Source organism: Physcomitrium patens, chromosome 13, assembly GCF_059467195.1.
Source record: "Physcomitrium patens ecotype Gransden chromosome 13, ASM5946719v1, whole genome shotgun sequence".
Taxonomy (NCBI): Eukaryota; Viridiplantae; Streptophyta; class Bryopsida; order Funariales; family Funariaceae; genus Physcomitrium; species Physcomitrium patens.
Genome location: NC_143422.1, coordinates 5,793,396 through 5,810,002, shown reverse-complemented (window position 1 = coordinate 5,810,002; position 16,607 = coordinate 5,793,396). Strand labels below are relative to the sequence as shown.

General features: G+C 36.2%; 3 protein-coding genes across 5 annotated transcripts; 2 read left to right on the top strand and 1 right to left on the bottom strand.

Annotated features, from left to right (window-relative positions):
- Positions 1-543: 543 nt before the first annotated feature.
- On the top strand, positions 544-3,724 carry LOC112290417 (expansin-A10). 3 transcript variants are annotated; one of them, XM_090255249.1, is made up of 5 exons: positions 544-683; positions 863-961; positions 2,129-2,324; positions 2,653-2,965; positions 3,229-3,724. In XM_090255249.1, the coding sequence occupies exons 3-5, from the start codon at positions 2,159-2,161 to the stop codon at positions 3,539-3,541; spliced, it is 792 nt and encodes a 263-aa protein (XP_090111375.1). In that variant the 5' UTR covers positions 544-683; positions 863-961; positions 2,129-2,158; the 3' UTR covers positions 3,542-3,724. The 3 variants fall into 3 exon arrangements, with proteins under 3 accessions (XP_090111375.1, XP_024392378.1, XP_024392379.1); XM_024536610.3 differs by lacking the exon at positions 544-683 and having other exon boundaries at positions 822-961; XM_024536611.3 differs by lacking the exons at positions 544-683; positions 863-961 and adding an exon at positions 1,769-1,909.
- Positions 3,725-3,902: 178 nt separating this feature from the next.
- Positions 3,903-7,198, bottom strand: LOC112290416 (putative beta-1,4-xylosyltransferase IRX9H). The gene is made up of 4 exons (XM_090255248.1): positions 5,966-7,198; positions 5,343-5,724; positions 4,898-5,147; positions 3,903-4,660 (listed from the first exon to the last, which is right to left on the bottom strand). The coding sequence occupies exons 1-4, from the start codon at positions 6,417-6,419 to the stop codon at positions 4,478-4,480; spliced, it is 1,269 nt and encodes a 422-aa protein (XP_090111374.1). The 5' UTR covers positions 6,420-7,198; the 3' UTR covers positions 3,903-4,477.
- A 386-nt stretch (positions 7,199-7,584) lies between these two features.
- Positions 7,585-8,581, top strand: LOC112290419 (uncharacterized). Its single transcript, XM_024536616.3, has 2 exons — positions 7,585-7,809; positions 8,126-8,581. Exons 1-2 carry the CDS (start codon positions 7,656-7,658, stop codon positions 8,461-8,463), a joined length of 492 nt encoding a protein of 163 aa, XP_024392384.1. The 5' UTR covers positions 7,585-7,655; the 3' UTR covers positions 8,464-8,581.
- The last annotated feature ends 8,026 nt before the right edge of the window (positions 8,582-16,607 follow it).

Here is a 16,607-nt window from a genome sequence, read left to right as displayed (position 1 = left end):
TCGTCTCCCACCGTTCTCCGCCGGTGGCTCCAAATATCTTCTTTCGTCTCCTTCTAATCTCTCGCTCGCAGCTTTCGTTGTTTCCTTATCCATTCCTTCAATCTTCGATCGCCAGTCGCCGCCTTCTCTGAAAATATTGACTGCCGTGTGGACAACTATGTTGCATCTTCACTCTCTCATTTGTCGCGGCCGTCGTCTGCATTGCGACGCTTGACAATTTCTCTTCACTTTACTGCGGTGTCATATCTCCTGCTTTTGTTGGTTTATACCTTGTCATGGCAATCTTCTGAACTGTGAGGGTTTGCGTTAGGTCGAGTGTCTGACTGTCTCGAAAGTCGGCACAGTCTTCATACCTTGTTTTCAACCTATCCATTTACTTGACTCTATTAGTGAACCTTTTGCTAGGATCACTTCATAAATGTAGACTGACTTTGATTATCCCTCAACGATTGTTGCGAATTGAGTTTGCAGCAATAGTGCTATTCTTGTCTGCTAGTTGTGTGCTTGTTCCACATTGAAGTACACGCATGGTGTAGCTTTACGTCATCCTCTCTGCAAACTGTTCACAATGGCCGTTTGTTATTTCCGTTCATCAGCTGGTGCCAATTTGAGATAGACTCTGATATAGACTTTAGTTATCGAATTATGCCACGTCTTCTAGTGCGTGGTCAATCCTGGCTATGGTACGCATCAGTCCCGACCGTGATAAGTTGGTTTTGTCCAATCGTGTAGCGACTGTTCCTAGTTTCGCACCATCACGTATGTCATAGATCCTGTCGGGTTTTTCTTCGGTGCTTGATACCTATCTGTAAGCTCATGGCGCCTTGAACGATGATCTAATTAAGTTGTAGCTACTGTTCAGCGTTAGTGACAGGAAGGTGGGAGAAATTTTCAGTCCACAATTCAAGCCACTCGCGCCTGTGATTTTTGCCGGCTGTAGTACGAAGCTGAACTGATTTTGGTAAATTCTTATCTCATTTGGAAGGTTGCTATCTTCTTGTTCAATCTAAAATGGCACGCTAATTAAAACGGGAGTCTCATCATAGTTTTGAGAGTTCACACTTCATGAAATATCGAGAACACTGGGATTAGATTGGTAAAATAATAAGACCGACACGAAATAGATGGTGCACTTCTGAAAGGTCTCCCGACAGGGTACTTACGAAAAAGTAGTCTGCATCTGTCTACATGACGCTTCGTACACTTTCCGAAATATTATATCACAACGCGGCGACTGGACAACAATTTCACTGTGTAAGTGAAGGAATTTGTGAACATGAGTGTAAAGAACATGAGACTAGATACTGAAAAAGATAAGAATTGTTTAGACACTACTCGAGATTTGTCCTGTGGCATTCAGATCTCGAGCAGTCTGCAAACACAACCCTCCTCTTACGCGTGTTGTACATACACCCTAGCATTAAGATAGCTTCTGTCCTTTCGAGTCCACACAATCTCCTTATCCACTCCAAACGCCCACCTATGCCGTTCTCATCGTCACCACTTCTTTCTCCAGTGCCAATCTGAAAGAACAGGCCAAATACGGCGCTATGCTTTCTCAACTATCATTATTCTCAGAAGCGAAATCACTCAATTCTTCGTGCTCATTGTCGGATCCATGCACGCCCCTTTGCTCTCAACGCAATCTTTCTCTGATGAATTCTGGCAACCTGTGTGGAAAATTCTGCAATGATATGATCACTTCTTGGCTATAGCTCTGCTCGACGATGAAAAAGCTCTTAATTCCTCCTGCTGACTGGGAAGCTATGTCTAGAATACTCTTAAATTACACCTCCAAAAACGGTCTTTCACCAATGGCAAGGGACATATTGCCTCATTCCTTTGCCACCCTGCCCCCTATACGATTGGTTCCTCAAATTCCGCATCCATTAAAAACAAGCCTCCCAAGGTACCATAGCAACCTTTCATCTGATCTTTCGATAGAACAAACCAAGAAACGACACATTCTTCAGAATAGCGTCAAAAGATATCTTCCTGTTAATCATCTGAGCAGCACGAATAAAAACAATTTGACAGGCTACTTACAGACTTGCAGTTGGTGCACAAACATGCCGACTCGAATGTAGTAAGTAGATCTAACCACGAGAGTTTGGTGTGATCTCTGCAGTTTAAGCTAGTGAGCTGGTAGCAAGGGGCGATGGCGAGGCATAATGCAACAAAGCCTGTGACACTCATTCTTGCTGCACTGATGGTTCTTTCAGCCACCGACAACGTCGAAGGTCGTCATCACGTCAGAGATGGAAAAAACTGGCGCAAAGCTCATGCAACTTTCTACGGGGGTGCTGATGCTTCAGGAACTATGGGTAACTCTCTTCAACCTCTTGTTCAACTTCGGAGGCGTCCCATGAATCCTTACAAGTAGTAATTAAAACTTAAGTTTCTTGACAATGTGTATCCTTCCTATCTATTTGGAACTAAACCATTCCTCTGCTCTGATCAGAAACTTGAATCAGCTGCAAAGAGAATAAGACGCAAATATACATGTATCAGAAAACTAACGAAGAGGACTACAAATTTTGGATCTCTTCCATGTAGCTCTTGTCCATAAGGCACCACCTTATGGAGAAATTTTTTTTCGAAAGTTTTGAATTCAGAGATCGGTTGACTAAATAGTAACCTTCGAATGTGCAGGCGGTGCATGCGGTTACGGAAACCTCTACAGCACTGGCTATGGAGTCGATTCGACAGCTTTGAGTACAGCTCTTTTCAACAATGGGGCAAAATGCGGAGCTTGTTTTGCGATCCAATGCTATCGTTCACAGTATTGCGTTCCAGGTTCACCTGTAATCACTGTCACAGCTACAAACTTCTGCCCTCCTAACCACAAAGGTGATGGCACGCCAGGATGGTGTAATCCGCCAATGCGTCACTTCGACCTTGCGCAGCCTAGCTTCACCAAAATCGCTAAGTATAGAGCCGGCATCGTCCCCGTTCTCTTCAGAAGGTGTGCATTGCGTTGAAGACTGATTTGTAAATTGTGACTTTAAGCCTTAATTACTGAGGATGGAGACAGCTGTGCAATCACTTCGCAAATTAAACCATGCATGTTTTTAAGAAAACAGAAACGGCAGAACAAACCGTCAGCCAATTGAAAGAGATGTTCTGAAACTTAGTAAAAGAGGTTGTCTTAGTCCTGTTTGGATTGGTAGTTTGATATTACGAAGTCCGTACTGACCAAAACTTTGTTATATGCCTTGCACAATGCAGGGTACCATGCGAGAAAAAAGGTGGCGTCAGGTTCACTATCAATGGAAATAAGTATTTCAATCTCGTCCTAGTTCACAATGTTGGTGGAAAAGGCGATGTGCACGCAGTAGACATCAAGGGATCCAATACAGAATGGATTCCCATGAAGCGAAACTGGGGAATGAACTGGCAGACAGATGCTGTTATGACTGGCCAGGCACTCTCCTTCCGAGTGACAACCAGTGATGGTAAGACCATAGTCTCTATGAACGCAACGCCATCTCACTGGAGCTTCGGCCAGACCTTCGAGGGAGGTCAGTTCGCTATGAATTGAATTCTGTAACCCCAAGAGCGGTGCCACTCGATGAATGCTTTAGGCGAAGAGTTGATCCACAAGGGAACCTAGACGCAGTTGAGTCTCAATCTAGCTTCATGATATTTGTTGATACCTATACTGGATACCAATCGGCGTCTTGAATCCTCAACATCTACCTTCCACGCTTTACCCAGATATCCCGAGATCTGGCCAACGTGAACGGTTTTGAAATTTACCAATATCAGTAGCACATAAAACCCATGGGGTACAATGATTTGTAGGTAGTGCGCAATCATGGGGATCCAGGATGTATTGCCAAAGAAACGCAAGAATTATCTACATTTGACAATAAAAAGTTTGGCGGAACTGTAAACAGTGATTATGATTGGATCCTTTCGCGTGGAGACTCAGTGGTTTGTTTATTATAGCAACGAGATATCACTCACAGAGATGCACTGTCACTTGACTTGCAGCGTATTCTTTTAAAGAATTACTTTAAACCAGCGAAGTGAGAATGCTTCACGACGAGGTCTACGCTGTTTGGGACCCCGATCTTGGTCGTCTCGTCTTTCATCAGTATGTCCTCAGTCCACTATATCGGTCAGCACGACTTGGGATCCTGGCCTTGGTCTATTAATCTCGCGTCAGTATGTCAGTCACTGCTACTGGGGGTCCTACCCTTGGAATGCTAATCTCGCGTCAGTATGTCCTCAGTCCACTATATCGGCCAGCTCTACTTGAGGTCGTTCCACTACCTCGATTTCTGAACTATTTTCCAAGCTTTCGATCTTGATCTGGACAACAGCGTATTCTGAGAGGACGTTACTGTACTAGAACTCACCGTTCGTCGCTGGGTGTAGACTTCAGCTCACTGTACACGCAGTTTGGCATCTTCCTCGTCTCTTGAAAGTCTTGAAGAACTAACTCATGGACGAAGAAGATCATTGACTACAGTTAGTCATCCTTGTGCAGAGGCATGTTAGCCTTCAAAGGTGTCGTTAGAGTCCACCGAGCAGGATACGGGAACCCCTTGGGTGCTTCCAGGTGTAAGTGCCACACCATGACCTTGAGACATCCAAGTGGTCGTCCTTCCATGTAGCTTTCATCCGGCACGAGCTGCTCAATGAACGTCGTCTCCTGCACATGAAGAAAGCCGAAGGAAACTGAGAAATAGTCAGAATGTGTGAAAAACAATGTGTATTACTCCAGAAAACTATACAAGTGCACAGATCTAACGACACCTTTGAAGACTAAATGATACAAGAAAAATGTAGGCACGTTGACGTTAGTTTTCTCGCCATGGTTGCTGTGCCTGTAACATGATCATCACTCATGCAAAAGAGACATCCAAAACCGCTATCTGTGCAGACCGACCTGGAACCCTTCTCTGATGGTGTCTCGATGCCGGATAGGCTCCGAAGTGGGCCGATTCCACCGGCGAGGATCCCACAGTATAGTTGAGTTGAAGGCAAATCCAGACATGTCCACATGAAACCGTCTCAGCCTCTTTCTCCTCTCGCTAGTATGCCACCCTAGGACTTTCTCACCTTCACAGACGGGGCCCTCAAGGATGGCCCTCGATTTGCCCGGCGCCATCAGTCCGACTAGCCAAGTGCCGAAGCGCCTATACAAATACCACACACATCATATATCCATTAAGGAAAGCAACGTCGACACAAATAAAAATGAAGACATGGCAAGCTATTCACAAGTGATCGATTTGAACGACCCCTAGAGTGGCTATGGAAAACTGTCAACCATTGTCCTTGTTTGATGCTTTGAGCAATTGAGAGAGCGATGAAAAGACAAGGGTTCGTACGTGATATTCCTCATCTGCTCAAAGAGCTCCAGAGTGTAAATGTTGTCATCGTCCGCAAAATACACGATGCCGTCAAGCTCGTGTTGTTCGATGTGAGCTAAGGCGGTGTTGCGCTGGTAAGCCTCACGATCCTTCACATTCGTAAGGACTGTATCACACACGAGGTGTCGGTACATGATTCCAGTCTCACGTAAGAGCTGGGATGTCTCTAGCGACTGGTAACGCATTTCCACAACCAACCACAGTAAAGGTGGCGGGATAAGCTTCAAAGTATGTGCTAGCCGTGTCAAGTAGTACGAACCGAACGGTCGGACGTATGTTGGAGTTACAATTATAAGCAGCTTCCTAGGCTCCAGAGGCATATCAAAATTCACATCCAAACCTGACGATATATCGAGAAGGAGCACATTAGCATCACAAACAGACGAGGTCTTCAATCGAAAGAAAAGATGGGGGATTGGAAACCATTTTTCATATTCTGAAATTTCACAGTCGCTGTCACGGGAACTCACACCGATCTCATGAAGGCGACTGGGTGTGAACTGCCAAACTTTAAAATAAAATAAAAATAAAAATAAAAAATCTCGCTTCTTTCTAAGAAAAGAGTTTCACCAGAGTGGCACCTGAGAAATTCCCAGCGCCGTTCACACTGATCATGTCCTTCCTTTTCGTCACATTCTCCATCCCCGCCAGTGCATTCGCAGCTTCAGATCTTCCAAACACTTCCGCCTCTGCGAACTTGCCATCGCCGAAAACAGATTTCCTCTCAACAGGCAGCGAGTCTAGCATCCATTTGTGGGGAGTAAACCACCCCAAACACAAGCCTACGGCGAAACATACCCCGAACTGAATCAGCAACTTCTTCCAACTGCTCATCTTTGCGGCTCCTTTCTGGCTAACTTCTGCTCTTCCAACTATCCTCGTGCGCACATACCAAGGAAACAGCAGTACAGCCTGAGCTTGAGACAACGCTACACTTCGCAAAGGCTGGCGTTGCTGCGAAGGAGCTGTGTTCCCAGTCGCAATCACTCTGGAATCAACGGTTTCCTCGGACGATGTCTTTCTAAAGGAAGCCATGATTGTGAAGAAATCGCTCCCTCTATGCCATTGTGAAACTCCACAACGTGCAGAGAGTTGACTCAAACCCTAAATCTCCCACTACCCCTTTCTCTTGACTTTCTTCCCCTCATTTGGAGCACCTGGATCTGAACCCATCATCCACCTCCCTGCTCTCTCTCTTACTCGTTTCCATTGCCTCTGCTTCTATCGCCACAATGAAACTGAAAGCGCACGTTCAACTATAACGCTCCCTCCGTCCTTACTATGTCTCCGTCAACACACTCGCATTGGAAACAAAACCGTAGAAAAGCGCTCATAGTCCTAATCTCTTGCGCTTACATGGCTCTGCTTATAAGCAATTCGGGTCCTTTGATTCGGCATCACAATTCGACATCAAAATTTCGTGCCTGGGAGGATCCGTGTGGGTGGCGATCACGTCACAAATGCACAGGTGAGTACTCATCTAAAGCAAGGACCACGCAAGCTGTCTAATCCTCTCCTGCCACAGCCAACGTAATAGGCGCCCTCCGTCTCTTAGCGGAACGCCAAATCCAATTTGATCACTGAAAAGCACGCACTAAGTGCTGATCACGTAGACCGCATCAAGAGAACACCGAAAAGTCTCTTCTAGCACTCCAATCTCCCCACTTCAGGTAGATTGCAACATACCAGGTGGTGCTGGCCCGGCTGTGTTTCAGTCAACTTATGCGTCGCTAATGTTGTGTTGTTCCGCTAATTAATCAACTCCTCTGCTCCGACACCACAGAACACACAAAAGTGAGACAGGATGCCAAACCACCTTCCGCAATGACTAAAATTGTCATATTTACTACCTTTTGTCTTTTTCATTTCTGGTTCTTTTGCGATCACTGTTCCGCGGTCAGCAATCCAGACGAAAGCTCTTGCGGAAGTGATCCTAGTTCTGTCCAGGTACAAGCTTCGTTCAGGCTACCAGAAACGGGGATTTTTCATGAAGCAACGATCTCATGTGCAACGAGGAAGAAAAATCTACTTCCATTTCTGTCTCGCTACAGACGAAGAATATTCACTAGCGCCGACAAGAAGTACCGGATAAGGTCACAGGTGGAGAGACCGTATCCGTGTCTCATCATTAGACTCCAGGCTCCAGCTGAGAGAGCACAAGGGAGGCGGGGGGGAGAAATATAGCTTCATTGCGTTGTCCCTGCACTCTGAAGCTTTCGTCGCTGCCAGCACCCGCTTACACGCCACGAGCCTGCAATCTTGGCGACAGCTATGGCTATGGCAATGGCGCAACCGATAGCAGTTGTGTCCACCTCCTTCTTCACCCCCCGTCCGTTCACTTCCTCCCCCGCCGCTGCTTCGCCGTTGCAAATCCGGCTCTGCCCCACCCCCCGACGGCTTCCTCTCTGCCGCGCGCAAACGAAAGGTAAGTGGCGCGATGCTCAGTGCCGTCTGTGAGTTTTCTTCTGCACATTTTGGGATCGTTGTGTAGCATTCGAGGATATCTTTAGTTACATTTCGTGGTATCGTATTACTCGAACTTTCTCATCGCGTCTCGGAGCGCCTGAGAAGCCTCACTACGAGGTATCTAGTTGAAACCATCCGCCATTCTGCGAGGGGGAGGCATTCCCAGACAACCCATTTTTAAGGGTTGTGATGAGAATTCCAACTTGATGAGAAAATTTCCCGCGGCCAGACTTTATCACAGTTCCCTCATATTTGTGAATACAAATGGTTTGCAGCAATGGCGCCGATAACGTTTCACATCGGCGAGACCTCCCTCAGCATTCCCTTCTCTCTGGACTCAGCGAAGGGGCTCAGCGCTGCCATAGCTGACCTCTTGACCACATTCAGGGAGAAGGAGAAGGCCGAGAGGCCGAGACGGTGGGACAACATGGAGTACCGCCAGATCGAGGACGGCGTCTTCTTCGAGGTTTTCTGCAACCCTAATGCTCACGCCACCGCATTCCAGGCCAAGTACTTGGTCACCATTAACGATGACAAGCTGCGGATCGCCTCCGAGGGTCAGCTCAGTGCCCTCAAATCCGACTTAGACCAATACATCGACTCGCAAAGCTGATGAGAATATGTCGATTTCCTCCCGGCTCCAGAGTCAACTAGTTGTAGGAAACCTTGAGATTTTGTAGGCATGTGTGGATTTTTCAAGATCGTCTGCAATAAATGGGGCCTTGTTTTCACGGTTGTCTCTCCGCCCTCGGGTGCACTCAGAACCCACCATCTTTGCATGCCGCCACCTATGGAAGCATATCTCCTACTGTTTTGCTTAAGCACCACATCGATCACAAGGGGGGGAGGTGGGAGTTTGGGGGTGGAAAGTTGGGAGTTTGGGAGTGGAATGGTGGGAGTTTTGGAGTGTGGAAAGTTGGGAGTTTGGGAGTGGAATGGTGGGAGTTTTGGAGTGTGGAAAGTTGGGAGTTTTGGAAAGGAAAGTTGGGAGTTTGGGAGTGGAAAGTTGGGAGTTTGGGAGTGGAAAATTGGGAGTTTTGGAATGGAAAGTTGGGAGTTTGGGAGGGGAAAGTTGGGAGTTTTGGCATGGAAAGTTGGGAGTTTGGGAGTGGAAAGTTGGGAGTGTTGGGGTGGTTGTGAATGAGGTCCTGGTTTTGATGCAAGACGCAGCTTCCGAAAAGTGCATGCAACATACACACGCACTGACTCATGGTCATTTTTTAAAATTTTTTCTCTGTGAAATATGTGTACATCAGTGGCGATTTCTGTGGTTGAGCATGGAACTAATATTTGTGTAAATTTTTCATATAATATTTTTTTCTTTTTTTGGGTTTTTTAATTAATTTCTTTGTTTAGATTTGAAGGGCCGTTTTGTGCACTTCAATCCATATATATATATATATATATTTAGGTATCTTTTGATAATAGAAACAAGAATAAAAGTAAAATTTTGACCTATTAAAGGACTTTATTTTGTATTTCTTATTTCTTATTTCTTTTTTTCTTGTTTGTGTTACATACATTATATCTAAAAAGAAAATGATGGTAGCAAATTTTGGGGTTATTAAGTATTGGAATATTTTAGCACAAATGTATTTCATGTTTGTCTTTCATTTTTATAAAATTTATTCTTAAAATTTGTTGTAGGGATACTTTTATTTTTGAAGAATGTTTTACCAACATCATGTAAAATCCAATTAATTTTCTTTCAAAGCAAGAATTTCTCATGTGAATCCCAATTGATAAAGAAAAATTAAAAATTTAGCCAATAAAATACTCATGTTAATAAATTAAAAAAAAAAATGTCAAAAACAATGAAGTCTATAACTACAATTTAATATCTTTAAAAGAAAACTTTATAACAAAAAATTAGAATATCAAGCAAATTTTCATTGAAATTCAACAAAAAGATGGAAAATAATTTATTTTTGTGATAATTAAACAAATTGATAAAAAAAATGATATTAAAATTAGTAATAAGAAAATTGAATATTCAAATACACAAAAGAAGATATTGATTATTTTAAACAACTTGTCTATGGCTTTAATGAATGCAAAATATAAGCTATATGTCAGAGAACTATCACGAACATACATATTTACCTAGATAAGAAGTATGAGGTTGAAGATAAATGTAGGTAGATTTGATAATATCTTGTGGTGAAGCTTCTTAGAAGCTCCATAAACTCGGATTTGATTTTAGACGTGTTTGTAGTTAATTGCAAGGTTAGAAACTTGGCCAACAAATTAGTCATGTGTTGTACATATTAGTAGCTTGTGATACAAGCTAATTATGTGGCATGCATATTAGAAACTTATCTTGCAAATTAGACACATGTCTTGCAAATTGAACATGTGTTAGAAGTCCTATAGAATATTGCAACGTAGCTTCTAATTAGATAGTATATATAGAAGTAAGAATAAAGCTTTCTTCACTCTTGTCAACGCCTTTCTTGTTCTTAGTCTTGTTTCAAGAAACTCTAGTTTTTTTTGTCTTTGGCAATAACCATTTTAGTTTGATATTGTATCATCTTTGAATGATTATCTAGTTTTTTTAAGTGATACAAGATTGTATTGATCTTTTGGTTCTTTGAGATTTGTGTCATTGATAAGTGCTCAAAAAATTTCTTTTAAATAATGTTTTGTGGTAGATCAAAAGGCTCCAAGTAACCATTCTAATTATTACTATTATTATTATGTTAATAATTTCTTATAAAAATATATAAAAATATTTTTTATTAGTTCTTATTGTTAATAATATCTTTTTACAACTTGAAGGCTCTTTTAAAAAGTTGGTAAGGAATTTATCTACTAAGACAAAGCCTTGGCTTATATTGATGAAAGCCACACAAATACTATTTTATTAAGAAGATTGTTTGTTAAAGCCATTTACTTGTGTCATATTTATTATTTAATATTAATAAGATCCTAAAGTTAATGATTAAAATTGAAATATAATAAATTAAAATTAAAATTAAAATATTCTAAAATAATGAACATTATTCATTAATATGTATATAATATAATATTATTTTTTAAGAAATATAAAATATAAAATATAAAATCTTAAATTATTATATAATTTTTATTTTATTTTTTTGACTTAGAAGCTGTTTTTAAAATCAACAAATAAAATTTAAAAGAATAGTAACAAAACAACGGAATACCTTATCTTATTTTGACTTTATTCATCTAATAATATTATACCTAGGTTCAAAAATATTACAAAGATATATTTATATAATCCATAAATTATATCTTTTAAAAGTTTTATGAATTTTTTAAGATTTGAATTATATTTGAATCAATATACCTCTTAATTAAAGCAAATTCATAATATACTTCTTTATTATCCAATTTAATTTTTTAAAGTATAAAAAAAGGCAAATGTAGAGAATTTCTTTTGAACTTGAGTCACTTGGCATTTATATTGTATTAAAGTCTAAAAACAAGGATTCAATCATATCTTTTTAAAAGTTTTTTTTTTAAATAGATTTTAATATACTTATTAATCAAAATACTCAAATATTTATTTTTTATCTTGATACAAACCAACAAGAGCCTTTTTAAGTTGAAGAAAAAATAAATGTGTTTCTGATCTTACTTATATTTCTTTGTCAAAAGAAAAGATTAAATTTAGATCCAAAATTTTAATAAAAATGAACCAAAATTTAAAATATTAAAATAAAATAAAAAGATCACATTTTGAGATCCAAACTATTATCATGTAATATAAACTAAAAAATTTAATTAAAAGAGATATAAAACCTTATAAGACAAGACATTCTACAACCATAAACAATACAACTTTAAAAATACACATGTAAGTAATTAAAGTTTATATAAATTCTTAAAAAAATAAATAATGAAAATATTAAATCTCAAGCACAAAAAGTGATTTTTACCAAAATATATTTGGTTTATTTTTTAAGTTTAATTTAAATGAATAAATAAAATATCTTATCCTTCAAAAAAATTATAAATAAAATACTAAATTATGTAAGACATCAAATTTATAGAAGTGATATTCAAATATTTATTCTAAAAACTTCTACTTTAGAAGCATAACACTTAGATTTTTTTTCAATTAGTTTTTATTTCTTTTCTTTTAAATATATTTTTAATCCTAAATCAAGTACCAAAGTAATTTATTAATAAAAATATGTCAAGCCATCAAGAAACTTAAATCTTTAATAGTTTTTCTACTATTAATGTCATGGATATACATATTTACTCCAATAATAACCTATATGATTAGATATAAGTAAGTAAAAAGACATTAATTTTATAATATCTTTTAGACAAGCTTCATAGATGCAATTTTGACTTTACACGTATTTTTAGTTGATTGGTAGCTTAGAAACCTAGTCAAAAAATTAATCACATACTACACATGTTAATATTTTGTAAAATAAGCTAACTATGTGGTGCACATATAAAAAACTTGTATTACAAGTTAAGATACATATCATACAAAGTCAACACTTGTTGGAGGTCTTATAGAATATTTCCACAGAACTCTTAGTTAGATAGTATATATAGAAGCAAGAATAAAGCCTTCTTCTCTCTTATCAATACCTTTCTAATCTTTAGTCTTTTTTTAAGATTTTCTAATCTTCTTGTCTTTGACAATAGCCATTCTATTTCAATATATTACTATTTTTAGTAATTTCTTGGTCTTTTTAATTGACATAAAAGTGTATTGATAATTTCTTTCTTTGAAATTTATATCCTTGACAATTAAACAAGAGTGCTAACTTATTCTTATTATCTCATTTAAGAAATGAGTAGATTATCTCATTTTTATTGTTTTATTTTGAAGGTTACAGACTACCTATCTTTAAACAAATAGTTTGATTTTTTAACACCATTTTTTTCCTTAAATAAAGTAAATTACTCCTCTTTGTAGAAATTTTCATTTGATATTAGTAGTTGCAGATTACCCTCTTCTAATTTAATTTTTTGAATTTGTTTGAGTTGTCTATGAAATAAAAGATTATGGATACTACTCTTAATAAAAATAAGACTAGATTTATAACTATTATAAATCTTCACAAGCTTGTTAATATTCTAAAAATAAAAAATTTACATATTTCTAATAAAAAATATAGATGTACTATTCCTACACATATAAAAAGAGTCCAAAGTCTATGCCAAAAAGTTGTGCAATTGAAGGAAATAAGTAGATCAGCCTTACAACCAAATTCATGAAGTCTTGCCTCTATAAGCACAAGAAAGGCAAGAATTAATATACCCAAGATGTTTGATACAATAAGATTAAAATTTTGAAGGTTTTTGCAAGAAATTAAGTTCTATTTAAGGTTGCATATTTTTCAATAAATTAATAGATTTACTTAAGTTTGATTTATAGGAACACTTCCATCAAAAAGTATTCTCTTTTGGTTTGAACCTTTGATAAAAAAAAAGATTCACAACTATTCTATAATTTGAATTTATTCCTGAAAGTATTTATGGCTACATTTGGAGAAAATAATTGAAAAAAAATATCAAAGATCAAGCTTGTATTATTATAATAAGCATCATGTTCAGCCACTTTATATGCTGTTGAATTCCAAAATCTTGTTTGTAATGTGGATTGGAATGATAAAGCTCTTATCAATCAGTTTTAATATAAGTTAAAAGATAATGTCAAAGATTTGTTATTGGTAATGCCAAGATGAAATTCATTGAAGTAATTTATTGCTCAAGCTATTACATGCAATAATTGTCTCTCTGAAAAATGCCAAGAATGAAGATTTGATTTAAAAAATATAAATCAAGTCATAGCGACACCTTCTAAGTTTTTGGAAACTTACTTGTTTAGGCCAAAACCTATGCAAATTGACACAATATGTTTTAAACCTCTTATTGAGAAAAAAAAAAAAAAAAAAAAAAAAAAGACTCATCTTTGTTAAGAAGGTTTTTGCTTATATTATCAAGAATCTAAATACACTACTCAACATTATTCAGTGAAGCAATATAATTATAAAATGAGAAGCATGGTGGCCAAAGAAGACAATGTGTTAGAAAATGAATTTCTTCAATTACAATAGGGACTATGTAGCTAGAATCTTACATAATACTTAGTGAAGGTCATATTTTCTCTAGAGATCATTCATCTTATTTCACAATAGAAGTTCATTTAGAATAAAAAAATCACAAAGTCTTAGCCTTGTTAGATTCAAAAACCTCAATCCATTTTATAGACAAAGACTTTATCAAAAAATAAGAAATATTTTTAGTCAAGAAAACTAAACTTGTATATGTAAGAGTCATAGATGGTCATTTGTTATCTCTTAGAAATATTATTCATAAAACTATTCTTTTAGATGTAGCAATTAAAGATCATAGTAGTATAATAATATTTAATCTCATAAGATCTTTCTCCAATTTGATTATTTTAGGATTATCATGATTAGATTAGTGTAATCTTCAAATAAATTAGATTTTTTATAGCCTTAATTTTTTTTGTAGTTTGATCTAAAATTTTGTTAATCAAGTAGAAATACATAAATCTAATACATCCAAAACTTTACTAGTAGATATGAAAGCTTTCATATATGCAAAAAAAGAAGGGTCATCTTTTGTTACATATGCCACATCCATTTCTCATAGTGGAAAAATGTCAAGTAATATTTCTTGTATATATCAAGATTTTAAAGATATTTTTGAAAAGAAATATATAAATATTCTTTCAAAGCATCAATCTTATGATTATTCAATTGATTTATAAGAAAGAGTTCAACCATCATTTGGACTGATCTATAGCTTATCACAAAATGAATTGGTTGCATTGAAAGAATACATTGACAATAACTTTGCTAAAAACTTCATATGCCATTTAAAATCTCTAGCAGGAATTCCTATCTTATTTGTGAAAAAAAATGATGGATCCCTGTGGATGTGCATAGACTATTGAAGACTTAAGAAAATCATCATTAAGAATAAGTATCACTTACCTTTGATTTTAGGACTTCTTATCTAATTCAATTGAATAAAAATTTATACAAAAATAGGTCTATAAAAAACATGCAACTTAATCTATATCAAAGAAAGAAATGAATGAAAGAGCACTTTTCAAATTAGATATGAATATTTCAAATATAATGTCATGCCTTTTAGGCTCACAAATGCATCAATTACTTTTTAATATTTTATGAATGATATTTTTTGTAAATTTCTTGATAATTTTGTTGATTGTTATTTAGATGACATTCTAATCTACTTTAAGAATACATAAAAGCATAAAATTTATGTTTGTTATGTGTTACAAAAACTTAGAGATGCAGGATTATATGCCAAAATGAAAAAGTGTATATTCTACACTATTCATGTTGACTTTTTAGGATACATCATTTCCAAAAAAGAATTAATGATGGATCCAAAGAAAATTAAAACTATCTAAAGTTGGAAGATCTCAAAAATAGTGAAAGAAGTATAATTTCTTTTTAAGATTTGTTAATTATTACCAAATCTTCATCAAGAACTTTTTTTAAGTTACAACTCTTCTTATACCTTTGTCATGTAAAGATAAACTTAAATAGAACAAAGAAGGTGAAGTATCTTTTGAAGCCTTAAAGACAACATTTATTTCTGCACTAATTTTGTATTGCGTTGGTTTTTCAAGGCATTCTTCACAAAAAATAAAATAAAATAAAATAAAATAAATGTTGGAGATTTTACTATAAGTATTGTTTTATCATAAATAGAAGCGGATGACAAACTCTACTTGATAGCTTTTCATTTTAGGAAATTTTTAGCAACAAAAATTAACTATGAGATCTATGACAAAGAATTTCTTATAATTGTGGATTCATTTTAAGAATGTTGTCATTATCTAAAAAGTGCCTCAAGTCTAGTCATTGTGTATACGAATTATAAAAATCCCAAGTACTTTATAGCAATTGGAACATATATTTATTAAGATTTGATTTCAAAGATTACTTATCAACCTAAAAAATAATAAGATTTATTAGATATCTTTTTTAGATATTATTATCTTGTGTCAAAAGAAGAAAGTGTATTTTTTGATTAACAAAGAATAATTATCTTGAAGCTAGAGCATTTTTAACTTTGAGTAATAAAATCAACATTGATAGTTGATTCAATCTTTTTCAAAAAAGTTCAATGAAGTATGTCCTTTGATCCTCTTTTTTATGATTTTAAGAATAATTCTTTTGAGTCTCTACTTCTAGGTTCAAGTTCAAGAATAATCTATTCTATTTTAAAAAAATTCTATATTTCAAAAAAATTGAACGTCAACTTGAACTCAAAACTTAGAATTGTACTTTATTTTTTGAAATATATAATTGCCTATTTTATTTCCAAAAAATAAAGCACGTTTACATATTCTTCAAGATTATCATGACTTTTTGACAGTTGGATATTTTGGATACAACAAGTCTTTGGAACTAATATCTAAAGATTTTTAGTGGCATCTAGTATAGAAGATAGTTAAAGATTTTGTACAATCATGCGATATTTGTTCATGATTCAAAACTCCTTGTCATCATTCTTATGGACTTCTTCAGCCATTACCTATTCTAGAGTAACAATAGTCTTTTGTTTCTATGGATTTTAACTTATATCTTCGAATCTCAGGTTTGTATGATTCTATATTCGTAATAGTAGATCATTTTATTAAGATGGCATATTTGTACTATGTATAAAATCTATTACATGTGAAGAAAAAACTATGCTTTTACTTGACAACATCTATTCCTATCATGGATTGTCTATGGATATTATATTGTATAG